This window comes from Chlorocebus sabaeus, chromosome 3 (assembly GCF_047675955.1).
Source record: "Chlorocebus sabaeus isolate Y175 chromosome 3, mChlSab1.0.hap1, whole genome shotgun sequence".
In the NCBI taxonomy this organism is placed as follows: domain Eukaryota; kingdom Metazoa; phylum Chordata; class Mammalia; order Primates; family Cercopithecidae; genus Chlorocebus; species Chlorocebus sabaeus.
Genome location: NC_132906.1, coordinates 59148979 through 59175913, shown reverse-complemented (window position 1 = coordinate 59175913; position 26935 = coordinate 59148979). Strand labels below are relative to the sequence as shown.

General features: G+C 38.8%; 1 protein-coding gene across 2 annotated transcripts; it reads left to right on the top strand.

The window, feature by feature from the left end:
- Positions 1-2698: 2698 nt before the first annotated feature.
- FBXL3 (F-box and leucine rich repeat protein 3) lies at positions 2699-24910 on the top strand. Of its 2 annotated transcripts, none has more exons than XM_007960607.3 (5): positions 2699-3068; positions 8075-8423; positions 11179-11301; positions 14291-14462; positions 22368-24910. In XM_007960607.3, exons 2-5 carry the CDS (start codon positions 8076-8078, stop codon positions 23009-23011), a joined length of 1287 nt encoding a protein of 428 aa, XP_007958798.1. In that variant the 5' UTR covers positions 2699-3068; position 8075; the 3' UTR covers positions 23012-24910. The 2 variants fall into 2 exon arrangements, with proteins under 2 accessions (XP_007958798.1, XP_007958796.2); XM_007960605.3 differs by having other exon boundaries at positions 2718-2789.
- The last annotated feature ends 2025 nt before the right edge of the window (positions 24911-26935 follow it).

The following is a 26935-nucleotide window of genomic DNA, read 5'->3' as shown; positions in this document are numbered from 1 at the left end:
AAAGAATATCAAGAAAGATCAGGCAGATACGAAAAATAACCAAATAAAACTTTTAGAAATGAAAAACACAGGCAAAGGTAGTCTTAGCAAAGACTAAAGAGACTAAATTAGTGACTTGGAAGACAGATCTACAGAAATTACAGACAGAAAAGTAAACATATAAAATTAAGAGATATGTAGATATACCTCCCAAGGCAGAAAAATTTCAATAATTTATATAGACATTCCCCCCTCAAGGAAAAGTTGCAGTTCAGGTAAGTCCACATTCTTCAGTGTTGGCTGCACATAGTGACTTTCTTCCAGTACAAAAAGAGAGGGAAAAATGTAACTTTAAGTAGAACAACTTGATCTCAACCTTTGATTAATGTTGACATCAACAAGGATAAGTCGTATTAATAGATGTAGCTTTGATATGATGTGATGAGAACGGTACTTTATACCTCTGTGGTTTTCCTTCTAAAACATCCACAGTCCCTATGTAATTATGAGAAAAAAACCTAAGACAAACCCCAATTGAGGGACATTCTACAAAATACTAAAGCAGTACTCCTAAAAACTGTAAAGGTCGTCAAAAACAAGGAATTACAAGATGGTATTTAAGGAACTACTGCAACATAATCTAATCTATCCTGATCACTGGTGTACCAAGGCTGGGGTGGTGTGGGAATAGTCTACACTGTTCTACATGGTGAAGGGGTACATTGTCTGTGGATAATTGAAAACAATAATAAAGAGACTAATTGTTCATCTGCTTTTTATTACTACATGCATTGGCAATTCCAAACAGGGTCAGTAATAAATTATTTTTCCCTGTTGGATCAATGTGCTTCACACTCATCCTTTCTCCCACCCACCATGCCACTAATCTTGATGATACAATTGATAAATGTAAATAAGTACTGATTAAAAAAAACACGTTTCTTTTTTCAAAAAAAGAAAAGTGAAATAAAATCTTTGCCAATAACAGGGAAGAAAAGGGGTATTCAATAGGTCAAGTGTGCCAAGGTCCTTGTCTTGTTTAGGAGGAGAATAGATCATACTGGTGAAAAAAAAGAACTATGATTGGAATGTGACATAACTAATGTGATACAATATTAACGTAACGCAACCCATGCTCATCATGTTTACTGAATTGGTTTAATGTATTTTGCTGATCATTTATACCGTTCACCCAACTTTAAATAAATGGGCCTGTATTTGACTTATTTGTTTTTCTTTGATAATTATCACTGTCTTTCTTAGAACTTCCTATTGTTCCTCATCATCTAGTCACTGAGAGACCTAAAAAAATGTTGTAGTTCAGGTAAATCCACATTCTTATGCTAGTAGAGACTTTGTACAGTTTGATTCAGTGATCTGACAGCTGGCATGCCCTTAAAAAATACCAAACAAACACCACTGGCATTTCCCCACATTGAATTCATTTTATTATAGAAACAGAGTCTCACTCTCATCCAGACTGGAGTGCAGTGGTGACATCATAGGTCACTGTAACGTCCTACTCCTGGGCTCCAGCCATCCTCCCGATTCAGCCTCCTGAGTAGTAGCCGGGATTACACCAAGCCTGTCTAATTTTTAAAATTATTACTCTTTTATTTTTTTGTAGAGACAGAGTCTGGACATATTGCCCAGGCTGGTCTCCAATTCTTGACCACAAGCAATCCTTCTGTCTTGGCCTCTCAAAATATTGGGATTACAGGTATAAGTCTGTACCACTCCTGGCCTCACAATGAACTTCGGTGTAACTTTATACATGGCTTCCCCAGCTCAATTTCTTGGGAAAATGGGAAGAACGGAGAGCTCCCTGGGCACCACTGCTTTTCAGTCTCTTACACATGGGTCTGAGTGTTCTAAGATATCTTTGAATGAAAAATTACTTTCTCTCTTTTTTTTGGAGGTGTAGAGAGGAATGGCGCATGATTCAACTTATGATATTGCACCTAAGAATATTTCTAACTTTAAGAAAACCCAGTATCAAAAAATCCAAACTTTAAAATAAGTCAACTAGGTAGCAGTTACACACAAAGATGCCTTGATTTACAAAAGGATTCACCAGAGGTTTTCTTTTCAGCAGCTTTGTAATCCTTTACTTTCCCCACTGTGTTTCAAAAGCTATTTACAAATTTCAGGACTCTATTTCATAAAGCAAATGTCGTTTTTAAAATGTAATAACTCTAATGATAAAAGTCACTTTACAAACATTGGGAAATACAAATATTTGAAAAATAAAAATCATCTGCAATCCCAGCGTTAATACTGTCACTATTCTGGTACAATTCCTTGGCATCTTTTAAGCACCACTTATGCACACCGATGCGCGGGTCTTCAGAGACTGTATTTAACCCCTCGGTTTCAGGCATCGGGGCGGCCACCCACGGGCCGCGGTCCCTAGCAGGCTCCGGGGAGACTCCTTCCTTTCTTTTTTCTGCTCCACCTCCCTAAACCTTCCAGTTTCAGCCACAGACAGTCTCTTCCACATATAGCTAGCTCCAGCCCTCCCACATTCGGTCTCAAAACAACAAAAAAAATCCCCTTCAAGCGGGAGTCACATCTATGGCAGGAAAGCAAAGGACCGTCCCACAGCGGGGAGTCAGGGGAGGCCGCAGCGCGCGCTCCCGCTTGGGCGCGGCCCCACTCCCGCCGGGCTCCGCCCCGCCCCGCCCCCTCCCCGCCCCCTCGGGCCGGGACGCGCCGGTGAAGCGCGCGGCCGCGAGCCCTGGGCGCCATTTTAGACTCGCTGTCTGTAGCAGAGGCGCAGGAAGCATACGCGGTGGCAGCCGCTCGCTGAGGTAGTCTGTCGCGGCGCCGGGGGTCCCTGAACAAGGCGCAGACAGCGTGGGACTGGGAAGGAAGGCTTCTCTCTGGGCAGCCAGAGCCGCAAAGGTGGAGCCGCGTTGGCGCCCTCCGCGGGACCAGCGCCTCGGATGCGGGCGAAGCGCGGGGGGCCGCGGCCGCGGGAGCGCGAAGCGGGGGGCCAGGGGCGCCTCATGTGAGAGCCGCGGGACCTGCGGCCGCCGCCGTCCCCGGAGCACGGGGTGGTGTGTGGGGGAAGCCGCCCCCGGCAGCAGGTAACGGCGGAGGGACAGGGCCGAGCCCCGCTGCGACGGCGGGGCCGGGGAGGGACCGCGGACTGTCTGTGGGCGGGCCGAGGGGGCGCGGGGGCCGGGGCGCGCGCTGGCAGCTCCTCAGGAGTGCCGGGCGTGGCGCGGGGCGCGGCACCCAGACCTTGGAGCTTGCTTGGGGGCGTTTCCCCGCCGTGCTGGCTTCCAAACATGTCAACAAGGCGTGGTGCGTGTGCGGCGGCCGCCTGCAGCGTGCCCGCGACGCCGCCGCTCCGGGGCCAGCCGCGGCTCCTGCCTGGCTTTATGACCCTTGGCGCGGGCTGGTGACAGGCACCGTGGAACTTGCACTGTGTGGGGCTCTCCCGGCGTCGGCTACGCGGGTGCTGGGAGCTTGAGCAATGAGGCACTGAAATGTCAAAGTGCCCAGGGTGGGGCGCATGAGAAATGTCAGGGGAAGCCAATCGGGAGGTGGCGCAGGGAGGAGGGGACGCCCCCGCCGCTTAGCCAGGCGAAAAACTTGGTCAACTTGAGCGGCTGCGCGCCTGCCTTTGGCGTGGGCAGTCCTTTAGGTGGAGTTGCAGACGGGGATCAGGAAGCAGCCGAGTAAATGGTCTGTATCTCCAAGCTGAGAGGTGGGAGAGATCATTTTTATTTCGTCGTTGCTAATGATGTCCAGTTGAGTGACCCAGATGTTTTAATTAGAATCCTCCTTTTCTAACTTGAAAAAAAAGTAACTTAGTTTCCGTTATCTCTGAAATATTTATAAAAGTACCGTCAACTCTCAGTTTATCTCTATGACCTGTGGACACATTTTCGCCACTGTGTGCTCTCTAACCATTTAGTTGTGAGTTAACCTCTTTATAGTGTTTTATTCTTGTATTTCAGCCGAAGAATGCATAGTAGTTTGATATTAGTAAAAGCAGAACAGAAAGGAACTGTGATGCCAAAATAGGCTTTTTAGAGTTAACTACAAATGGGCATTTAAAATTACTGCATGGCCAGTGTAAAAGTGCCTAATACAGTGATGGACACAGCTAGCTGTTCACTTCCGGTCTTCATCTAATGATGGAGTTGACTGCTTCTTTCAAAGTTTTTTTTTTTTTTAGACAGGGACTCACTTTGTCACCCAGGCTGGAGTGCAATGGCGCGATCTCGGCTCTAGCGATTCTCCCACCCCAGGCTCCCTAGTAACTGAGATTACAGGCGTGGGCCAACATACCCTGCTAATTTTTGTATTTTTTGTAGAGACGGGTTTCATCGTGCTGCCCATGCTGGTCTCGAACTGCAGAGCTCAAGCGATCCGCCTGCCTTCTCCTCCCACAGTGCTGGGATTACAGGCGTGGCCCACGGTGCCCACCTCAAAGTTTATGGAACATAGAGTTAGCTCACTAACTCCTTGTGCTGCTCAGCTAGCCTGTGGTCTTTCCTCAATAGTTTGCTATTTAGCAATTTGTAGTCATATCAGTCCCTCACCAAAAGCGCTGGTGGCCTAAGTTGCATTATTTGGGGCCTAGAAACTTTGCAGGAAATTAAACTGCCAGAGTCCTGAAGAGGCCTAGTTTTGGTGCTCTGGATTTCTAGAATCTAGAAAGTCTCATTGACGTTTTGTAGTGGTCCTCCACACTTCTGTTGAAAGATAAGAGGTGTTTTCACTTTGACAAAAATAGGAATTATAGGGTCCATTGATGTAAATTATTTGCAGGCTGGAAGATGCTCTGAGATGTTTAATTTTCTGTATAGCAGAGTTTCATGTGTAAATAGATTTGATAAGATACTGTTAAAGAAGTGTAAATTTTTTCATACATAAAGGAAACCAACTTGGAAAAATTGACATGTAAAATTTTTATTAAGTGTCCACTCACTCCTGTTATTTTCATGCAAAAATGAGGATAGTCCAGAGGCTGTTTTTATTGGAATTTGGCCTTAGATTTTTTTCCATTGCTTATTGCACTGTAACATATTACATATTGTGACATAAACATATTACATATGACAATTTACAGACAATTCAGCTATTTGTAAACTGGTAAGTACTTAAAATATGCTTTGGTGATCATATAATGTTTTTATATCTAGATCAAGAGATACTGTCCCTTAGTGTTGCATACTGTTAAAAAAATTTTGTCAACTTCTTTAACCTGAACTTGGAAAGGTATTTAAGTACATTTTATTTAAAACAGTACTATAATAGACAAAAGAAAGTTTCTATTTTTAGGACCAGCAAGGTATTTATTAGCAAAGATTATTATGTGAATAAGGCTACCTTTTTTTATATGTATATATCCATATACTCTCAAGTAAAATGAATCATTCCGTCTTTAAGTTGTCTAGTTCTGGTTTTAGAAGATTGTTCTCCAGAAACAGGCAATCAGTATTCTATAATAAGGTGTAGAAATCACGAAGACTGTCATTCTTTTTTGAATCTCTGTATCTCAAAATTGTGAGTAGTTTTAGGTGGTCAGAAGAGAAATTATAAGCTCTGGATAGCAAACACTCTGTTCTTTGACCCAAATTTTATATACTAAAATTAAAATAAGCCTTCAGGGTAAGTTAAAGCAGAAAAATGGGTCATAATGACAGTGTTATCTCAACCTCTAGTGAGGGATTATTATTAGAAGAGACAATATTAAAGATTACAGTGTAGATTATACACTTTTCTCTAAACTTATAAAAAAAATCTGTTCTCAGAGTTACACATAATTTCCAATCTTCCATCAAACTACCTTCTTGCTGTCACCTCTGTCATTCTGTGTTCTTGTTCTCTCCCTGATCAGTAGGGTGTATGTAATATATTTTATTTACATAGTTGGGAATAGGAGCAGTGAAGAATGGGCAGTTGATTGCACATATGCTAAGACGTCTTAGACTGACTTTCATGGCATTAAAGTCAGAGGCCTCTGCCATTGTCTTTTTACTCTCCAGCCCTCAATCCTCTTTCACAAGTTTTGCGAGGTACTGGATGGAGAAAGTCTGCAGAAACATCTCTTTCACAGTAATGCATATGCATATCCTTCATCTCACACAGGAATGAGAAATTCTTTTATGCTGATAGGCCAGAAGAGAGTTGGAACAACAAGCCATCTTTCTGAAAGGTTGTCACCCCAAGTTTAGGTCAAAACCACTACCCTGCCAGAACTGTTCTCTAGAAACAAAAGCATTACAGGCTGTAAACTAAATAACTACCAGTGAGTGGTCTGCAGCCATTTAGTTTAGAGCCTGCTGTACGTTTCCAACAAACAAATCAAAACAAGACCTTTTAAAAAATCCAATTACACAGTAATGCATTGATAGTAAAAGAAATGTGTAAAACATAAAAAGGGAAAAGATGTTTGCAAGAAAAAAAATTACCTGTGATCTGCCATCTACTGTTAGTTACTATAATAATTCAGTGAGTCTGCTTCCAGGGTGTGTTTTCCCGTACACAAGCTTGCTTGCTCTCTCTCTCGCGCGCTCTCTCTCTCTCTCTCTCTCTCTCTCACACACACACACACACACACACACACACACACACAGTCTCTCGCTCTCCCCCCCCCCCTTCTCTCCCTCTCCCTCTCTTGATTTTAAAGCAAAAATAGAGTTGGGTGTGGTGGTGCATGCAGATACTCTGGAGGCTGAGGTGGAAGGATTGCTTGATCTCAGGAGGTCAAGGCTGCAGTGAGCCATGATTGTGCCACTGCACTCCAGCCTGGGTGACAGAGCGAGACCCCATCTTGAATGAATGAGTGAACACAATGAATGAATGAACGAATCATTCTCTGCCTTCTGGGTGGTAACCCCGGTTTTTAGCGTGTTGAATACTTTAATGTCGTTAATGCTGGACTGCTTTCCTATACAACAGTCATATCTCTCCTTTGAAAAACTTTAATAATATTGCATTTCTCACAGAAACCCTATGTTTTATTAAACTCATTTTGCAAATTGAAGCACAGGAATATCAAGTAATTTGCTCAAAGCCACATAGCCAGTGAGAGGTAGAGCCAGAATTCAAACCCAAGGAGCTTGGTTCCAGAGCCTATTCTCTTTAACCATAAAACTGTTTTGCCATGAAAAAACTATATTTCAAAGAAACTAATGGAATGAAAGTGCTAAGAATACATAGAATAAACAAATAGGTATAATTCAGAAACACAACTTGGGGAAAACAGTGCAATAGTAAGTGATGTGTTCGAAGAAGCAGCTACATTCCAAACCAAACAATTCATAGCTGGGGTGGTTTTGCTTACTTTAGGCAGAGTTAGAAATGTCTGGCAGGTAACACATAGCCAGTGCCTGTCTGTGGCAGGGGGTGGTTTCAGGAAGAAACTGTTCCACCTCAGATCATCAGGCATTAAGAGTCTCATAAGGAGCACACAACCTAGATCCCTCACATGGATGGTTCACAATAAGGTTCGCACTCCTATGAGAATCTAATGTAGTTGCTGATCTGACAGGAGGAGTTCAGGCTGTAAAGCTTGCTCACTTCCTGCTATGGGGCCCAGTTCTGGTCCTCGGACCAGAACCACAGGACCCCTGTATTAAATGTGGAACATCTGTTGGCTACTTAATTAACATCCTCTCTGGAGGTTCTTGGGACCCTGGTCGGCCTCAAATTCAAGAACGAATATCCATCCTTAGATGACTTTTAAGAAACCTTTACAAAGTATCACTGTAGGTTCCCTTTTATATTCATTTAGTTAAGTTGACCACAACTTTTGAAATATAAATTGTTAGCATAGTTTCAAAACCATAGTAATCTTTCTCCCATGTAGTATATTATACTGTGTATTATACTGATAAATGTAAACGTTTAAAAACATATGCCAAAAAAGTATAAAATTTATAAACCATTGTTGGCTTTCATTGGCATTTTTCAAAATAGTTTGTTTTGGTAGTCTTGAATTACTGATCCAGTTTTTCCTGCATATTTGTGTTTGTGTATATAAACACACATCTCAGTGACAGAAGAATGAATTTTGAGTTTATTTCTATTCAAAAGTTGAGTAGGAAAAAAACTGATGCATTTTTCGGAATAGGATGAAACGAGGAGGAAGAGATAGTGACCATAATTCATCAGAAGAAGGAACTACAGAGAAATCCAAGAAACTGAGGACTACAAATGAGCATTCTCAGACTTGTGATTGGGGTAATCTCCTTCAGGACATTATTCTCCAAGTATTTAAGTATTTGCCTCTTCTTGACCGGGCTCATGCTTCACAAGTTTGCCGCAACTGGAACCAGGTATTTCACATGCCTGACTTGTGGAGATGTTTTGAATTTGAACTGAATCAGCCAGCTACATCTTACTTGAAAGCTACCCATCCAGAGCTGATCAAACAGATTATTAAAAGACATTCAAACCATCTACAATATGTCAGCTTCAAGGTAATATTTTAAATCCTTCTTTTGAAAAATAAGTATTTTTAGTGGCTTTTGTATCCTAAACCAGTACATCTTCTCATGCCTTTAAAATATTTGCTTTTTCAGGGAAAATGCTTAAAAATTTAGAATTATTGTATACCTTAGAAGCTGTCACAAAATAATTATTATATTTGATGGAGCTAAATTACTCTTAATTATTAATCATTTCTTAAAACAGCAAAAGCAGCCACTAAATAAGCATAAGTCATTGATAAAGCTGTGAATTACATTGAATTATTGTGAACGATTTTGAGGAAAAAAATATAAAAATTGCGCGATTATAATTGAGTAGAACTTAATTGCTATTTCTGTCTAACAGGAACTTAGTGTTACTTACTGATGGCTTTTTGAAATGGGATCTTCAAATGAAAAGGAAGCTTAGAAACTTTATGTAGAAGATTTAGATGAATATATTTTAGAGAGAAATAGAAAAAGGTACATGGAAGAATGCCAGAGGGAACTGTTTATTTCTTTTGTTGCTGGAAGGAAGGTATTGGAAATCATGCAGTGATGAGATAAATTAAGTGGGTGGCTTTTTGAGATATCCAGAATAATTTAAGAAATCATAGCTGATGTGCGCACTTGTAGTCCCATAGTCCCACCTTCTCAGGAGGCTGAGGCGGGAAGATTGCATGAGCCCAGGAGTTTGAGGTTGCGGTGAACTATGATTGTGCGGCTGTACTCCAGCCTTGGTGACAAGGTGTCTCTATTTAAAATAAAAAATCATAGTGGTTTGTGTGAGGCTTGTCATGTTTTGTTTGGGTAATGAATAATGAAATATGGGCATGTTTACTGAATCTTTAAACACCAGATTTTGTGGTGATAAATAACTTACTGAAAAAAAAAAACAATGCATGAATACTTGATTTACCTGGATGTAGCAATTGCTGAACAGTCCAGGCTAAACCTAGGCAAAACGATAGTTCTTAACCCAGAGCTTCTGGCCATAACTAAAATCTTGTCTTCCCTTGAAGAAGGTGATTTCCTCTTAGATGGAGATTACCTGCTTATTCTCCCATGTGTGTCCAAGGAGGAGAAGAGAATTGGTGATGGGAATGGTTGGATATGTTTTCACCTTTTTTCCCAGAAAAACGCACAAAGGCACTTAGGCCACTGATTGCCAGGTTTTACAAATAAAAATGTAAGATGAGTATTTAAATTTGAATTTCAGATAATAATTTTTAGTATAGTTACATCCCGTTTAATGTTTGGAACATCTTTAATACTAAAAAAAATCTGCTGTTTACCTGAAATTTAATTGGATGTCTAGTATATTATCTTGCGATCCTAACTGGGGGTAAGGGTAGGGGGATCAAACAAAAATTCAGGACCCATCCCCATACCACCAGGGAAGAAGGCTGAAGAGGTTACTGTTTGGTTTTAGTTATCTTTGAGTTGTCTAAGAGTGTTCTAATGGTAAATCATATACAAAGATGCATATAATACATTCCTCTGATAGGTCTTAAAGTCCAGTTCCACCTAGTAGATTTGCTGGGTCATTTTTATTCTTTTACAGCCCTGTGATATAATTCAGGTGTATCTAGTATAACCCTCATAAAATCATTTGTGCAAAAGTTTAACATTTTTATTAGGGTTGTTGTTTTTTTTTTCCCCCCCGAGGAAATAATTTCTGATTTACAAAAAAGAGTCACATCACAGGATTCTTCTGGGCTCTCTTGATAGTCTTCACCGATTGTAAACCAAGGAGGCTTATAGTTAGAATATTTAGTCTAGAAGAGAGGTTCTCTAACTTTATGTGCATCAAAATCACCTGGAGGGCTTGACCCCCCCCCTTCCCCCAACAGTTTCTGATTCAGATGGTCTGGGTTGGGTATCAACATTTGTTCCCATTCAAGTTCTCAGGTGATGTTGATTCTGCTGGTCCAGGGACCACATATTATCTATAAGTAGCTCTGAAACTAATATAATTAGCACATTAGTTTTACCATCCACTCAGCATTTTTGGGATAAAGTACTGTATGTGAATCTGGAAATTAATAATATCCTTTTAACTATTGTTTTAAGGTGCTTCCCAGGAAACAACTAACTTTTTGATGAACTCCTTTCCTTTTTACATCCTTGAGGGATTTTTTGGCCCTATTATCCTTCCCTTAGGAAATGTCTTTGCAGAAGTATGTGTGAGAATAGCTATCTCTTATTTAGTTTAGATTTTCATGCCTGATTGGTCCAGTACACTCATTTTACTTCACATTCATCTTTCCATTGATAACATTAATGATGAATCCCAGGTTGTGATACACATGTACATTTTGAGTAAATACTCAGTTTCTAGTGCATACCATAGAGCCTGTATTTACATCTATTATGTGATCCACTACCAAATACATAATTATTTTTTAAAGACTATAAATTGATTTACTCCATTAGTTTATACAGTCACTTTGGAATAAATCAGTGTAAAAGCCAACATTAAATATATCTCTTATAATGAAAGCTAGGTCTTGTCTTGACAATTGCCCTTCTGCTTTTTCAGAGAGACTCAGAAAAGGCTAAAGTTGGAGGTGAGGGTGGAGGGTGGATGATTGAAAGAATGTTCTTTAAGTTATAATGCAATAAACTAGTAATGATACTTCTATGAAATGAATATGTGTACAGAGAAATATAAATATATACATGAGTAATCTTGAAGTCTGGGTATTTGGGGAAAAAAGTAAAAAGACAATAAAATGTACATGAGTAATGGTGTTTCTTTTCTAAGGTGGACAGCAGCAAGGAATCAGCTGAAGCAGCTTGTGATATACTATCGCAACTTGTGAATTGCTCTTTAAAAACACTTGGACTTATTTCAACTGCTCGACCAAGCTTTATGGATTTACCAAAGGTATCTGGTCTTCTTGTTTTATTTTCTATTACTGAGAAATCCGGTGAAAGTCTAACCTTTTTTTTTTTTGTATTGACAGTGTGGGTGTAAGGAAAGTAATATATATACATAATGGAAAATCAGTTACTATTTAGAATGAAAAGAAATAGTATTTTTTAAGCTTTTTTTTTTTTAAATCACCGTATTTCTAAATTGGTATGGTTAAAGAAATTTACAGAGGCGTCTATAGGAAGTATTCAAAGAAATTCAGTAAGTAAAACAGAGTCAACCATATTAGTAAAAAAGGGACACATAAATACTCATTTTGGGGCTTCCAGAGCAGATTGGTGAAGTTAGAATCAAAAGTAGAGAGTGCCAGTATTGAGAGCAGGTCTAACTTATAAAATCTTTTGGCAAATGTTCTGTAAAGATTTAATCTTGACCAAGGTTAGTATCAGCACAGTTTAGATTAATTTACAGACTTAAAGACATCCTTTATTTGGGGGAAAAGTTAACATATATTCATATATATATACACTAACGTGATCCTGCATATAATCAGAGATCGTGTCTCTCTCACAACTATTCTCTTAAAATACAAAAATAAGAAGGATACATTTGTAGAAAGGTGGTAAAGGTGTCTGAATATGTTAGCTAATGGTTAGTAGGTTAGTCTCCAACAATAATTGATAGTTTTTTCCCCAGAAGACACTGAAAACTAAAATACAGACATCCTTTTAAGTACCTGGTAATATACTGGGATGATTGAGGAGGGAATATAACTGAATTGAATATATAACCCAAGTGGTTGTTCCAGTAGAATGTCTGTACCAAATAAATCACCAGGTGATGTCAAAGTCTTAATTGATTTTGAAACATTTTCATTACGTATGTATATTTTGAGATAAAATGTTTTTCTTCATGTATAAAATAAGGGAAATGGGCAGGAGAATCTAATTATCTTAATATTTTAAGATCCTAAGTACAAAAGTTAGATCAGCATGGTACTCCGACTTAATGTGTAAAAATCTTCTGAATAGCCTCCTAAATTTTGGATTTGTATCCCTTTTTCAAATTCGGGGTGATTCTAAGTCTCCTCTTCCTGTGAGCAGTCCAGGTGATTCTGATTAAGATGGTTAAGGAAATTCACTCGAAGAAATACTAGTTACATGGTATAGCGCCACCTTCAAGCTTCAAATGGGAAATGAAACAATCTGAATTGATTTTTAGTGTACCTACCATAGCTAAAATACAAATGTACATACTGACTCATGTGGTATATATAAAAATACCATATTAAAAGATACGTTGAACATAATTTTTCTTTTTTTTCTTACCATTATGCTTATATCTAGTACTAATTTGGGAACCATGAATGGAGCTAATGGAAAGAATGCTTCTTTCCTTATTAAGTGAGTCTAGGATACTTAATACTGTTTTTTGTTGTTGGTTTTTTTCCTTTTATGGCTTTGGTAGAAATAGGGCGTTGCAATATTTTGGAAATCTTGAGAGAACTGAAGAGAACATAGAAGAAATGTTTTTGACCAGAGCTAAATTGGGGAAATGGGAAAAGACGTCAGTGATGCAGTCATTAGACTGCAAATGAAATATATTTGTACAAGATATAGTTGAGTTCGATAAGAAAATATTAGGAGAAAGATGTTAACATTTAAGTAGTTAAATAGTTACTTAATCAAAATCTAAGTAGTTAACTAGTTGTTTAATCACAGTAGGGAAAAAGTAAATTAGGGAATTATGACCAAGAAGATATTGTTTTGGTTGGGTGTGGTGGCTCACAGCTATAATCCGAGCACTTTGGGAAGCCGAGGCAGGAGGTTCCCTTGGGGCCAAGAGTTCGAGATCAGCCTGGGCAGCATAGCAAGACCCATCTCTACCAAAAAAAAAAGTTAGCTGTGTGTGGTGGCTCACACCTGTAGTCCTAGCTACTAGGGAGGATGAAACAGGATTGCTTAAGTTCAGGATTTCAAGATTGTAATGAGCTAAGGAGGTGCCACTGCATTCCAGCCTGCGTGACAAGAACAATACTCTGTCTCAAAAGAACAAAAGTAATGTTTCATTATACTTTCTTGGCTCTTAGCCTGCCCTCATCCTTTTTCACTCCTGTAGAGAATTTGTAAAGCTAACTGGAGCATGAAGTTGGTTTTGTAGAGAGGAATATGTTGGACCATGTATTAGCCTTTCTTTACTTTCCTGGATTCTTTGCCTAGTGGTTTCAACTCGTATCTTAGCTCCGATTGAGAGCTGCATACTTTGAGAATGCTTTAATTCCTGTTTGCCTACATTGATTCCTTTAGGTCAAATTCTGTCCAACAGATACATACGTGTGAATGTGTTTATACACACATATGGACATACATATATACATATATATGATACATGATGAATGATTTCATTGGTGCTTTTGTGGATCAAAATACATTAAAATAGAAGATTTGAAAATATTGTAGATAACATTTGAAGGAATTTTAAACTTGGAATTTTAAGTATGATTTTGATTGTTTTAGAATCAAATTTTCCATGAGTTTTCATATCTCAAATGAGTCTCAGATTTTAAATAGATTATTATATTAATTTTTAATGATGGTGTTAATAGTTACTGTTTAGTGCGCATAACTATCAAACAGAAAAGAAATGCAGTTTAGTGTTATAAAACACTAGGGTTTCCAGATACGGCAAAATGAAGTATCTGAGAGAGATTCTCATCCCTGGTTCCAGAATTCCTCTTTTTACTTACCAGTGGTTTCTCCAATTTAGAGACACTTATTCTGAGGCTTGAAATGTTTTTTTCCCCTACACATAAATAGGCTCTTCTCAAAGATAACAGATAGTCACCTCTTTTGCCATACTCCCAACAACAGAGTGAAGGGGTGCCACCCCTAAAACATTTACAAAATATTAATGTCATTGTGACTCAGATAAACTGTAGTACTAGGAAACCCCTCAATTCTCATTCCTAAAAATTAAAATAATTTTTTTTTTTGCTTTTCAGTCTCACTTTATCTCTGCACTGACAGTTGTGTTCGTAAACTCCAAATCTCTGTCTTCGCTTAAGATAGATGATACTCCAGTAGATGATCCATCTCTCAAAGTACTAGTGGCCAACAACAGTGATACACTCAAGCTGTTGAAAATGAGCAGCTGTCCTCATGTCTCTCCAGCAGGTATGTTGTGTTTTTTGCTAGACACATTTTAGTAAAATGCATTGATATGTTCATCAAATTAGAAAAAACTATGATCATTAACCTTAAAGGTGGATTAATATGACTGCTTCATCTCTTTAAAATATTTTTAATATAGTAATAGAATAGCATAAGTAATAGAATAGCATAAGTTACTAGCCTAGACACTGGCTTTCAGCTTATTTTCTAATCTTACTTGGTAAATTTATGAATAGCACGTGCTAGAAAATGAACAGGAGAAAAAGAGGAAAGGACAGTATGAGGTCAGCCTGAGGTGTCCCATTAAGTACAGCAGAATTTTTTGTCATTGTAGTTGAGCTAATAGGGTAGGTTTTGAGTCAGAGCAGTCACATAATTGCTTTTCTTACTATTTGGAGGGAGAAGAGTTGTACTAAGTGATAGCCTTACATTTTGCAAGATGGTGTTTTTCCTAAGTTGAATTTTGGAGCCAAGAACCCATCAAATGGGAGAAGAGCATTATAAAAGCTCTTTCCAGTTTCTCTTATATAGGATTTTCTGAGGATTACTGAATTATTCAGTTTGAGATTATTTAAATTCCAGGTGGTTTGTATTGAAAAGAGAGTGTAACTCCTACTACTATATTATATATACTGCTATCTGCTGCTTCATTCCTGACTCCTCCCACTATTGACATGTTTGCCGATCCTTTAGCTGTGTTATTTGGGAAACCTGTTCTTTAAGGGATAGTGTCAAATCTTTGATCTTTACAAAACACTTCCAACCTTCTTGCCATCGGTAAAGGTCAGCCTTCTCCCAAGAAATGATTCCATTTTAGATGGAGATTGTTTGCTCATTCTCCCAAGTCTCCTTGTTCATTCTCTTTTCTCCCACAGGAGGCTCCTGGTGATGAGAATGGCTAGGTCTGTGGTTGTATTTTCTTAGCTGTCTCTGCCACTTACAGATTACCACTGAAGCTATTATAAACCAGAAGTTAAGAATAGGCTTTGGCAGTTCTTATATGACCTTTATTACATTTTTTAATTTACTGTATAGCTCTGCTGTCAGAATAAAGTCTGTGCTTCCTGGCTTCATAGTGTACAAGGTCCTTTGTATCTTGATCTCCACCTGTCTCTTGCTGGTCACTCACGTGGAGCTTTTACTTGGGTCCTGTGGAGCTACAGATTTTTGTTTGTACCTTTGTTTGTGGTTGCTCAGTACACTTTACCCTGTGGAATACTTGCTCAAATGTTTTAACTTCACCTTGCTAACTGCAGCCAGCCCAGGCTTCAGAGTTCAGCTTAGATGTGATCTGTGTTGACCCGCCTGTCAACATAGGAGAAGGGAACTTCTCCTTTCTGGTTAAGATTTCCCACCTGTGTATTTCCAGAACACTCTGAACGTTTTTGCTAACATTTACCACGTTGTATGAGTCTTTATGTCTCTGACTTCTCTATAAAACTGAGAGTTCATAGTTCTCTTTATTCTGGTATATCCTGTGTTCATTCATTTTTATTAAATATACACAACAGTTCTGATAGTATAGTATAAGCTTACCGGATACCACTTAATTATAACTGCCCAATGAGTTCACCTTGCCGGTTGTCCAGACAGAACTGATTTATCAAGATGGGAATTGCAATGGAGAAAGAGTAATTCACACAGAGCCGGCTGTGCAGGAGACTGGAGTTTTGTTATTACTCAAATCAGTCTCCCTGAGCATTTGGGGACCAGAATTGTTAAAGATAATTTGGCAGGTAGGGGCTTGGGAAGTGCTGATTGGTCAGTTTGGAGTTGGAATCATAAGGGGTCAAAGTTGGGTTTTCTTAATGTTTTCTGTTCCTAGGTGCCATGGCAGAACTGGTTGGGCCAGATTACCAGTCTGGATGGTGTCAGCTGATTCATCTAGTACAGGGTTTACAAAATATGTCAAGCACTGTTCTTAGGTTTTACAATAATGATGTTATTGCCAGGAGCAATTTGGGGAGGTTCACATTCTTGGAGCCAGAGGCTTCATGACCCCCTCATTGTAGTTTCTAATCTTGCAGCTAGTTTGGAAGTCCTGCAAAGGCATACTGGACCCCACACAAGAAGGAGGGGTCTTCTTATGAAAGGGCTGTTACCAGTTTTGTTTCAGAGTCAAACCATGAACTGAATTCCTTCCCAAAGTTAGCTCAGCCTACGCCCAGGAATGAACAAGGGCAGCTTAAGGGTTAGAAGCAAGATAGGATCGGTTAGGTCTGATTTCTTTCATGGTCATAATTTTGCAAAGTTGGTTTCATAGTGACTTTTGGACTAGTACTTCAGGAAAGGAAGGGGGTTGGAGAAAGAATACTTTTTAATACAACCGGGTGTGTGGGCTCACATCTGTTAATCCCAGCACTTTGGGAGGCTGAGGCAGGCGGATCACGAGATCAAGAGATCCAGACTGTCCGGGCCAACATGGTGAAACCGCATCTCTACTAAAAATACAAAAATTAGCTGGGCGTGGTGGCGTGCGCCCATAGTCCCAGCTACTTGGAAGGCTGAGGCAGGAGAATCATTTGAACTCCGGAGGCGGAGGTTGCGGTGAGCCGAGGTTGTATCACTGTACTCCCACCTGGCAACAGAGTGAGACTCCGTCTCAAAAAAAAGAAAGAATACTTGTAATACTTCTTATTTGAAGAGTATAACCGCATAAGATTTCAGCTGAAATTTCATATTTACATATTTTCTATCTATATTTGCGTATGTGGACAGTTTTTCTGAGTTGAAATTAGGGACTGTATTCCACTTTCCTCACTGAACATTTAATCAATTTTTTTCCATTTCGTATAGTTGTTATAATTGTCTGTAACTGGACCTCTAGGTTAGTATGCCTGTTGCTTTCTTAATATTAATTATCAGGTTGAACTAATGAACATTTAGTTACTTAGTTTCCTTGTTGATAAGCCAACATTGCATTATAGTTCTAAGGCTGGACACTTGTTTTTACCTTTTTTGCTGCGATTAAAAAAAATTGGATTATAGCAGTTTGCTTGTATTAATTTCTTATTTAGGGTACGTTCTTAAGAAGTGGAAGTCCTAGGACAAAGGGTCTTTGTGTTTTTGTGCTTTTTGCCATGTTTTTTTTTTTTTTTTCCAAATGAGTTGTATGAGTTTAACCACCACCAATCACCAGCTTTGTAACAGCTTTATTGGTATATAATTCACAATTCTCATTTAAAATGTACAATTTATTGACTCGTAGTATATTGATAGAGTAGTGCATGCATCCCCACAATTTTAGAACGTTTTTATTACTCTAAAAAGAAACCACATACCTCTTAGCTGTTGCCCCCAAAACCTCTATCCCAACCATCCGTACGCAACCACTAATCTATTTTCTGTGTCTATTTCTGTTAGATTTGTCTGTTCTGGACATTTCATATAAATGGAAATCTACCTTTTGACTTATGAATAATGCTGCTTGTGTGGACATACGGTTTAATTTCTCTTTAGGTATATACCTAGTGATCATATAGTAACTCCCCATTCGAGGAAATGCCAGGCTGTTTTCCAAAGCTGCTGTGTACCACTTCACATATCCACTAGCAGTGTCTTCTAACACTTACTTGTCTTTTTGATTATAGCCATCCTACGGGGTGTAAATTCATTGTGGTTTTGATTTACATTTTCTTGTTGACTAATGATGTTGAATATCTTTTTTTTTTTTTTTGAGACAGGGTCTCACTGTCGCCCAGGCTGGAGTGGAGTGGCGTGATCCTGGCTCACTGCAGTCTGGACCTCCTGGGCTCAAGTGATCTTCTCACCTTAGCCTCCCAAGTAGCTGGGACCATAGGCACACGCCATCATGCCCAGCTAATATTTTGTATTTTTTGTAGAGATGGGGTTTTGCCTTGTTGCCTAGGCTAGTCTCGAACTCATGGGCTCAAGTGTCCCTCCCACCTCAGCTTCCCAAAGTGCTGGGATTATAGGCGAGAGCCACTGTGCCTGGCCTTGAATATCTTTTCATGTGCTTGTTGGACATTTGTATATCTTCTGTGGAGAAATGTCTATTCAGATTCTTTGCCTATTTTTCTTTTTTTTTGAGACAAAGTCTCCTTCTTGTTGCCCAGGCTGGAGAGTGTGGTGGCGTGGTCTCGGCTCACCACAACCTCCACCTCTCGGGTTCAGGTGATTCTCCTGCCTCAGCCTCCTGAGTAGTTGGGATTACAGGCGCCCGCCACCACATCCGGCTAGTTTTTTATTTTTAGTAGAGACAGGCTTTCACCATGTTGGCCAGGCTGGTGTTGAACTCCTGACGTCAGGCGATTGGTCTGCCTCAGCCTCCCAAAGTGCCGGGATTACAGGCGTAAGCCACTGCCCCTGACCCCTTTGCCTATTTTCTAATTTGGGTTGTCTTAATTTATTGAGTTGTAATAGTGCCCTACTTTTATTTTACTTTTGCCACTATTATGTTTTTAAATACTTGGAACTATGTATTAGTTTTCTTACTGGTGCATAACTGACAGCTCTACACAAAGCAGCTTAAACCAACACACATTTATTTGCTCCACTGTTCTGTACATTAGAGCTGTAGGTAGGGCTCAAGTGGCTTCTCTGCTTAGAGTCTTAAAAGGCCGAGAGGAAAATGTCAGGAAGACTGGGCTCTTACCTGGAGACTCTGCAGAAGAATCCACTTCCACACTCATTCAAGTTATTGACTGAATGTAGTTCCTTGTGATTGTCAGACTGACATCCAATTCCTTATTGGCTGTCAGCAAGAGGCTGTTAGGGGGTCTTTCTGCTCTTAAGAGACTGGTTGTGGTTTTTCTTTTTTGGCCCCCTCTAGCTTAGAGCCAGCAGTAACACATTGAGTCCTTTGCATTTTGAATCTCTCTGACTTCCTCTTCTGCAAGCAGAGAAAACTGCTTTAAAAGGGGCTCATGTGATTAGACTAGGACCATCCAGATAATCTCTTTTATATGGTCAGCTGAACCATATATCATAATCATGGGCATATCTTATGGAATTCACGGATGCTAGGCATTAGGGTGTGGGATCTTGGAGGCCGTTTTGAGCATTATGCCTTCCACAACTGCTTTGTAGTTATTAAATGATACTCCAAAGTTTCTTTTATTTGCATTGTTGGTTACCACTTCCCGTGTGTGTGTGTGTGTTTTTTAAATTATTATTACACTTTAAGTTCTGGAGTACATGTGCAGAACGTGCAGGTTTGTTACATAGATATACATGTGCCATGGTGGTTTGCTGCACCCATCAACCTGTCATCTACATTAGGTATTTCTCCTCATACTATCTCTCCCCTAGCCCCCCAACTCCCAACAGGCCCTAATGTGTGATGTTCCCCTCCCTGTGTCCATGTGTTCTCATTGTTCAGCTCTCGCTTATGAGTGAGAACATGTGGTGGTTGGTTTTCTGTTCTTGTGTTAGTTGGCTGAGAATGATGGTTTCCAGCTTCATCCATGTCCCTGCAAAGGACATGATGAACTCATCCTTTTTTTATGGCTGCATAGTATTCCATGGTGCATATGTGCCACATTTTCTTTAGTCTGTCATCGATGGGCATTTGGGTTGGTTCCAAGTCTTTGCTATTGTGAACAGTGCCACAATAAACGTGTGTGTGCGTGTGTCTTTATAGTGGAATGATTTATAATCCTTTGGGTATATACCCAGTAATGGGATTGCTGGGTCAAATGGTATTTCTAGTTCTAGATCCTTGAGGAATTGCCACACTGTCTTCCACAATGGTTGAACTAAGTTACACTCCCAGCAGTGTAATAGCATTCCTATTTCTCCACATCCTCTCCAGCATGTTGTTTGCTGACTTTTTAATGATCGCCATTCTAACTGGCGTGAGATGGTATCAGAACAGAGATGTACTTAAGGTTACCTTGAGTAATCAGGGTATATTTCAAAGTATATAAAATAGCCAGGCATGGTGGCATGTGCCTGTAATCCCAGCTTAATCGCTTAAACCTGGGAGGGGGAGGTTGCAGTGAGCCAAGATCGCACCCCTGTACTCCATCCTGTGTGGCAGAGCGAGACTCCATCTCAAAATAAAAATAAAGTATATACCTACCTGCGGAAAACAGAAACTTTGTGGTGCTGAATACTGAGACATTACTCTGTTTTCTGGTGACTCATTCTGGCAATTCAGTTTATCTTTTCTGATAATTCTAATGCCTGTCTTTTCCCACTGTTATAAAGCTATGGCTTATTGGTGGCCTCTGTCTTGTCACTTCTTAAGCAGTAGTTAAGTGCATGGACATAAGAGTCACTTAGCCTGTGTTTGTATTGCAGCTTTGCTATTTTTAGCTAGCTGTCTCCACTTCAAAATAGAAATAATACTTTTCCAGATTTTTAAAATTATTTGTGGCATAACCCCTAGTACCTGGCATATCATACTTGTAACAATAGTAGATGAAAATATGATGTATGTTTTGTTCCTATCCTTGTTTGTAAACATAAGGAAGAAATGGATTGAGTGGGTTACTTACCAGGTATTATAAGGTGCCTCTTTTTTTTTTTTTTTTTGAGACGGAGTGTTGCTCTGTCGCCCAGGCTGGAGTGCAGTGGCTCAATCTCGGCTCACTGCAAGCTCCGCCTCCCGGGTTCCCGCCATTCTCCTGCCTCAGCCTCCCGAGTAGCTGGGACTACAGGCGCTGCCACCTCGCCCGGCTGGTTTTTTGTATTTTTTTTTTTAGTAGAGATGGGGTTTCACCGTGTTAGCCAGGATGGTCTCGATCTCCTGACCTCGTGATCCGCCCGTCTCGGCCTCCCAAAGTGCTGGGATTACAGGCTTGAGCCACCGCGCCCGGCCATAAGGTGCCTCTTTGGGGTAGAATTCTTATACTAGGCTGGGCACAGTGGCTCACATCTGTAATCCCAGCACTTTGTGAGGCCAGGGCAGGTGGATCACTTGAGATCAGGAGTTCAATACTATCCTGGCCAACATGGTGAAACCCTGTCTCCACCAAAAATACAAAAATTAGCCAGGCATGGTGGCACATGCTTGTGGTCCCAGCTACTCAGGAGGCTGAGGCAGGAGAATCACTTGAACCCGGGAGGCAGAGGCTGCAGTGAGCTGAGATCACACCACTGCACTCCAGCCAGGGCTACAGAGTGAGACTGACTCAAAAAAAAAAAAAAAAACCAGAACTCTTACAGAGAGATCAAATATTGACCTTTGAAATGTCATCTATTGCTAGGATGATAGTTTTGGTAAGTTATAAAGCATTAGCACCCTAAGTATAGGGAATCATCTAAGGGAGCTGCTTTCTGGGTGTGTTACAGCTTCAAAACTCGTAATGTATATTTCCATTAATGTGAATTGAGTAGTTATTTTGACATGCTTATTTAGTGATATCTTGGTATTTTTTCTTATAAATTTGATAAGCTGCCTGTACACTATTAGCAATGAGACTGTTGATCATTTGATAGAAATCTTTAGTTTGTAAATATTTTATTTCATTACCTAATTCATAGTTTTATATGGTTCTTTCTTACTCTGTTTTTATTAGGATTGGGTTTTGAACTTCAAAAAATGTCCTTTGGCCTCTGTTGCAGTGACCATGTAATTACTTAACCTATAAGTTTAGTGTTAGTAATAATTTTTTTAAAATATGGCACTGTCTGTGCATTACTGGAATGCCCTAACCTTAGTGATGGTGTATTTTTTTAATGACAGAGTTAATTAATTGAGTTTTACTTCTTTTTCATAGATGGGATTTAGAATTGGTTTCATTTTCTTGTAGACAAAATTAGTAATAGATATAAATGTTTGTGACTTCCCTTCCAATTCAGCTATACGAATTTTAAGTTATATAGTTTTGTGGTAAGGGAACTGTGACAAACATCTGTGGGACATGTACTTGATTGAATTTTTGAACAGATAAACTTTTACAAAAACTTGCAAATAATTTTTTTTTTTTTTTTTCTTTCAAGGTATCCTTTGTGTGGCTGATCAGTGTCATGGCTTAAGAGAACTAGCCCTGAACTACCACTTATTGAGTGATGAGTTGTTACTTGCTTTGTCTTCTGAAAAACATGTTCGATTAGAACATTTGCGCATCGATGTAGTCAGTGAGAATCCTGGACAGACACACTTCCATACTATTCAGAAGAGCAGCTGGGATGCTTTCATCAGACATTCACCCAAAGTGAACTTAGTGATGTATTTTTTTTTATATGAAGAAGAATTTGACCCATTCTTTCGCTATGAAATACCTGCCACCCATCTGTATTTTGGGAGATCAGTAAGCAAAGATGTGCTTGGCCGTGTGGGAATGACATGCCCTAGACTAGTTGAACTAGTAGTGTGTGCAAATGGATTACGGCCACTTGACGAAGAGTTAATTCGCATTGCAGAACGTTGCAAAAATTTGTCAGCTATTGGACTAGGGGAATGTGAAGTCTCATGTAGTGCCTTTGTTGAGTTTGTGAAGATGTGTGGTGGCCGCCTATCTCAATTATCCATTATGGAAGAAGTACTAATTCCTGACCAAAAGTATAGTTTGGAGCAGATTCACTGGGAAGTGTCCAAGCATCTTGGTAGGGTGTGGTTTCCCGACATGATGCCCACTTGGTAAAAACCGCATGATGTAGGGCATGATGAATAGCACCTTAACTTCAAGCAAATGTATTATAATAAAAGTTTTATTTGCTGTAGTTCTGATATAATTCTACTATTTTGTGGCACAGAAATTTGATATCTTCAGTCAGTATATGTAAACATTGTTTATTGGAAGACCCATGAATGAGTTTTGGTCAGAAAACTCCGTTTGTTTCCTTAGGGTAATAGCAATCATATCTCCGAATTTTTTTTAATGTGGTTCAGATGTAAAAGTAATAACCAGTTATACATATTAAACAGTTTACAGTCTAAAGGAAACAAAACCTGTATGTTATAATATCCAAGAAGTACTAACAGGTTTTCTGAAATGTTATATTCTCTATGCATTAAAAAAAATGTAAACTTGACATTTTAGGGTCTTCAGTTATACATACACCTGTTATAAGGTGTTTAATATAGCTCAGGAAAGTGAGCATTTTGTGAGAAAAATGAATATATTGTATCTAATGAGAAAGATTGGATGAATGTTCTCAAATGTTACAAAGCTGTTTAAAAGAAAAAAGGTATATATAAGTAATTGGAACACTTAGAAAACTGATAAATGTCACACAGTGGTATTATAGAAGGATAATACAGAGCCAAGATCAAATTAAGAGACAATAAATGGAACAGAAGGGAGGCAATGTTTAGCTTTGTATAAACTTTTAGGTTTGCTCTGTAATCTGCTAAACCATATACATTCTTTTGTGATATGTTACCATGTATGTGGCACTTGAGGCACTGTATGTAAAGTAAGGAATGCTTTACTAGTTCTCCTTGGTTTTATCTTTGTTTAAACTAGCTTTGAAGTATTAAACAATAATTGAAATGAAAAGCTTATCTATTTTAAAAAGCCAAATTTAAATAAATATAGAACTTTAAAATGTTTATCAGTTGTTTCCATGAAAGAATATTAGTTTCCAGTAAATTTTAGTGATGGCTCACTCATTTTTCCATTTTGGAATTACATAGTTATATAAGTAGAATTTTTAAAACTCATAAAGGGAGCACCATTGTACAGTCTAGCATAAAACAAATTTTAAAGAGGATATATTTAAGTTCATAATCATTTTTCAGTAAATATTGCTCAGTGAACTGGAAAACTTTAATAGAAAAATGTCTGCAGTTTTGTGATTGTTAATTTGGTTAAACTGATATTTTATATTTAAGTTAGGTAACATTTTATATTACTTTCATATGAATAAAGGTAATCCATGCATTGTAGAGCCTATAAAATGTTGCGTCTTTTTAGATGATATAAACTTTGATTCTGGGCACTAGTGCTAGTAAATATTACTGCCCTCCTGAGGGAAATCGGAAGTGATTTACCCCCAATGGAATACATTAATTCTCGAAGTGGCTCTTTTCAGTAGTGTGACTTTTAGAAAATATCTCAGTAGTTAAGGAAGCTAACAGTCTTAGATCTTTTAAAATGGATGACCTTCTTAAGAATAAAGCAAAAGGTGATTTTCTACATAATTTGTGCTTTCCAAAAATGATATGCTCTCCTGCAGCAACATATAAGTGAGAAGAAAAAAGGCTTATCTAGACTCGAAAATTAAAAGCAATTATAGTAATATTTCCCCTCCTCCTAAATAGTAAAAAGCTCTGATTGTACAAGAATTACCTGTGCTAGTCAAGTTTTTTTTCCTTGAACAACTTTGGAAAAATGGATTTGACAGTACATAATCAGTTCTAACCAAAGCTTGTATTTGGAAATTTACTTTTTGTACAAATTGAATTATATAATGCTTAAAATACTTTAATTCACTTTATAAGCAAAATGCGTAGTACTTAATTTGTTTATACTGTAAAGTATATGTTAAATGCTCTTATCACTTTGAGAATAAAAAGTTACTAATGCTGTTGTATTTTACTTTTTAAAAACTACACATATTTGACTTTAAACTTAAAAATGTTTCAAATCCATATTTGATGGATATAATATTTAATATTAAACAATGTTTATGATAGACTTGCTTTTTTGAAGATACGAAGTTAGGCTCATGGAACCTGTTCTTGAAATAAACTCTGATGCCTAAAGAAATAGGAAATTTAAAACCTACCATGAAATACAAATTTTTAAATGTTTATACAGAAAATAAGGATTGGGTTCTTTCTGCATTCAGAATGAGAACTTATAAAACACATTATTTAGACAAAGAATCAGTCTTTAAGGGTCCTAGAACCCAACCAGTCTTTTTAGAGATAAATGTCTTTATATAAATTAGAATAGTTTTCAACTACTGAAATTATTTTCATTGTCTTACTGGCTTTCAATTTGGTAATTTGGGCTGTTTTAACCATATCAGAAAAAATAGGTATGATTGAAGATTAAGTCAATTTAGTGCATTTAAAGAACTTTTTTGTGTTTTTGGGAAAGTTTAGGCTGAAAGGAAGGAGTTTGTGTGAAGAAGGTTCAAGCCTCCACTAGGTCCTTTAACACACTATAGTTAATCTGTACCCCACACATAGATGATAATCTTTTCACAGACTCCAACCCCAGTTTGTGGGGCTGGTTTTAATTTTACCAGGCAGTCAGGAAAATTCCAGCTGCTTGCTGACACCCAACTTTAAAAAGGGCACAAAGCCTTTTACTCCAAAAGTGAAATAAGAGCTCATCCTTAGAATAATCAGTCCAATAAAAGGATAAATAATCCTAACTTGTTTTAAATAGGAGAGAAAATTTTGAAAGGAAGGTTTGAAGAGCAGGAAACTACTTTGATAATAAAGGGTAAATAATGACGAGGATGCTAGAAACACTGGCCAGCCTGTTTGTGAACAGGGAAAAAGCATGTGTGTAGTTTGGGAACATCACTCTTTGTATAGCCTGCCAACAATTTATTTAAAACAAATCTTACAGGAACTATAATCCCAGGTAATTCAGTAAGTGCCACCACAACAGACCATAAAACTGGATAAGACTTCCTAAGACTTGATTTTTTTTCTCGAATTTTTAAGGAGCCGCCAATATCGAGGGTTCCAAATAAAGTTTAGTAGATTTTTTCACTGTCCGTTTTCCTCTACCTGCAACAATATATTAGATGACACTTTGTGGGTATACTTACCTAATTTTGAGCCAGATTAGTGAGAGGATATACTCACTGTAAAGCCCCAGTCAGACAAAAAAATACATAAATTTTAACATCTACAACATTTCTTTGAGACAGTCTCACTCTTTTGCCAGGCTGGAGTGCAGTGGTACGATCCTGGCTCGTTGCAACCTCCATCTCCTGGATTCAAGTGATTCTCCTGCCTTAGCCTCCCAAGTAGATGGGACTACAGGCATGCGCCATCACGACCAGCTAATATTTGTATTTTTAGTAGAGACGAGGTTTCACCATGTTGGCCAGGCTAGTCTCAAAATTCCTGACCTCAAGTGATCTGTCCACCTTGGCCTCCCAAAGTGTTAGGATTACAGGCGTGAGCCACCGCGCCCAGCCTACAACAACAGCAAAATAGAAACTGCATTTAAGTTGTACTTAAGTTACAATTAAAGTAAATCACATTACATCATATTGCTCAAAGGGCAGCAAAACTTAATTGGCAGATTTCTGCGTGGCTATGTTTTGGTTTCTCAACTACTATTTTGAAAGCATGTTCTTGAATCATCTTTATCTGAAAGCTCTACATCTTGTAAGTAGAGTTGACAGGTTTAATTCTTAAGAAATACTTTTGTAAATGTTAATGCTGTCTGTGCTGTAGTTACCTGAATCTATGGTGCTTTCTGTCTTCATTTAATTAAGATTCTTAGGAACAATGAAAAATCATGGTTTTTTTTGAGACGGAGTCTCGCTCTGTCGCCCAGGGTGGAGTGCAGTGGTGCCATCTCAGCTCACTGCAACCTCTGCCTCCTGGGTTCAAGTGCTGCTTCTGCCTTAGCCTCACGTGTAGCTGGGAT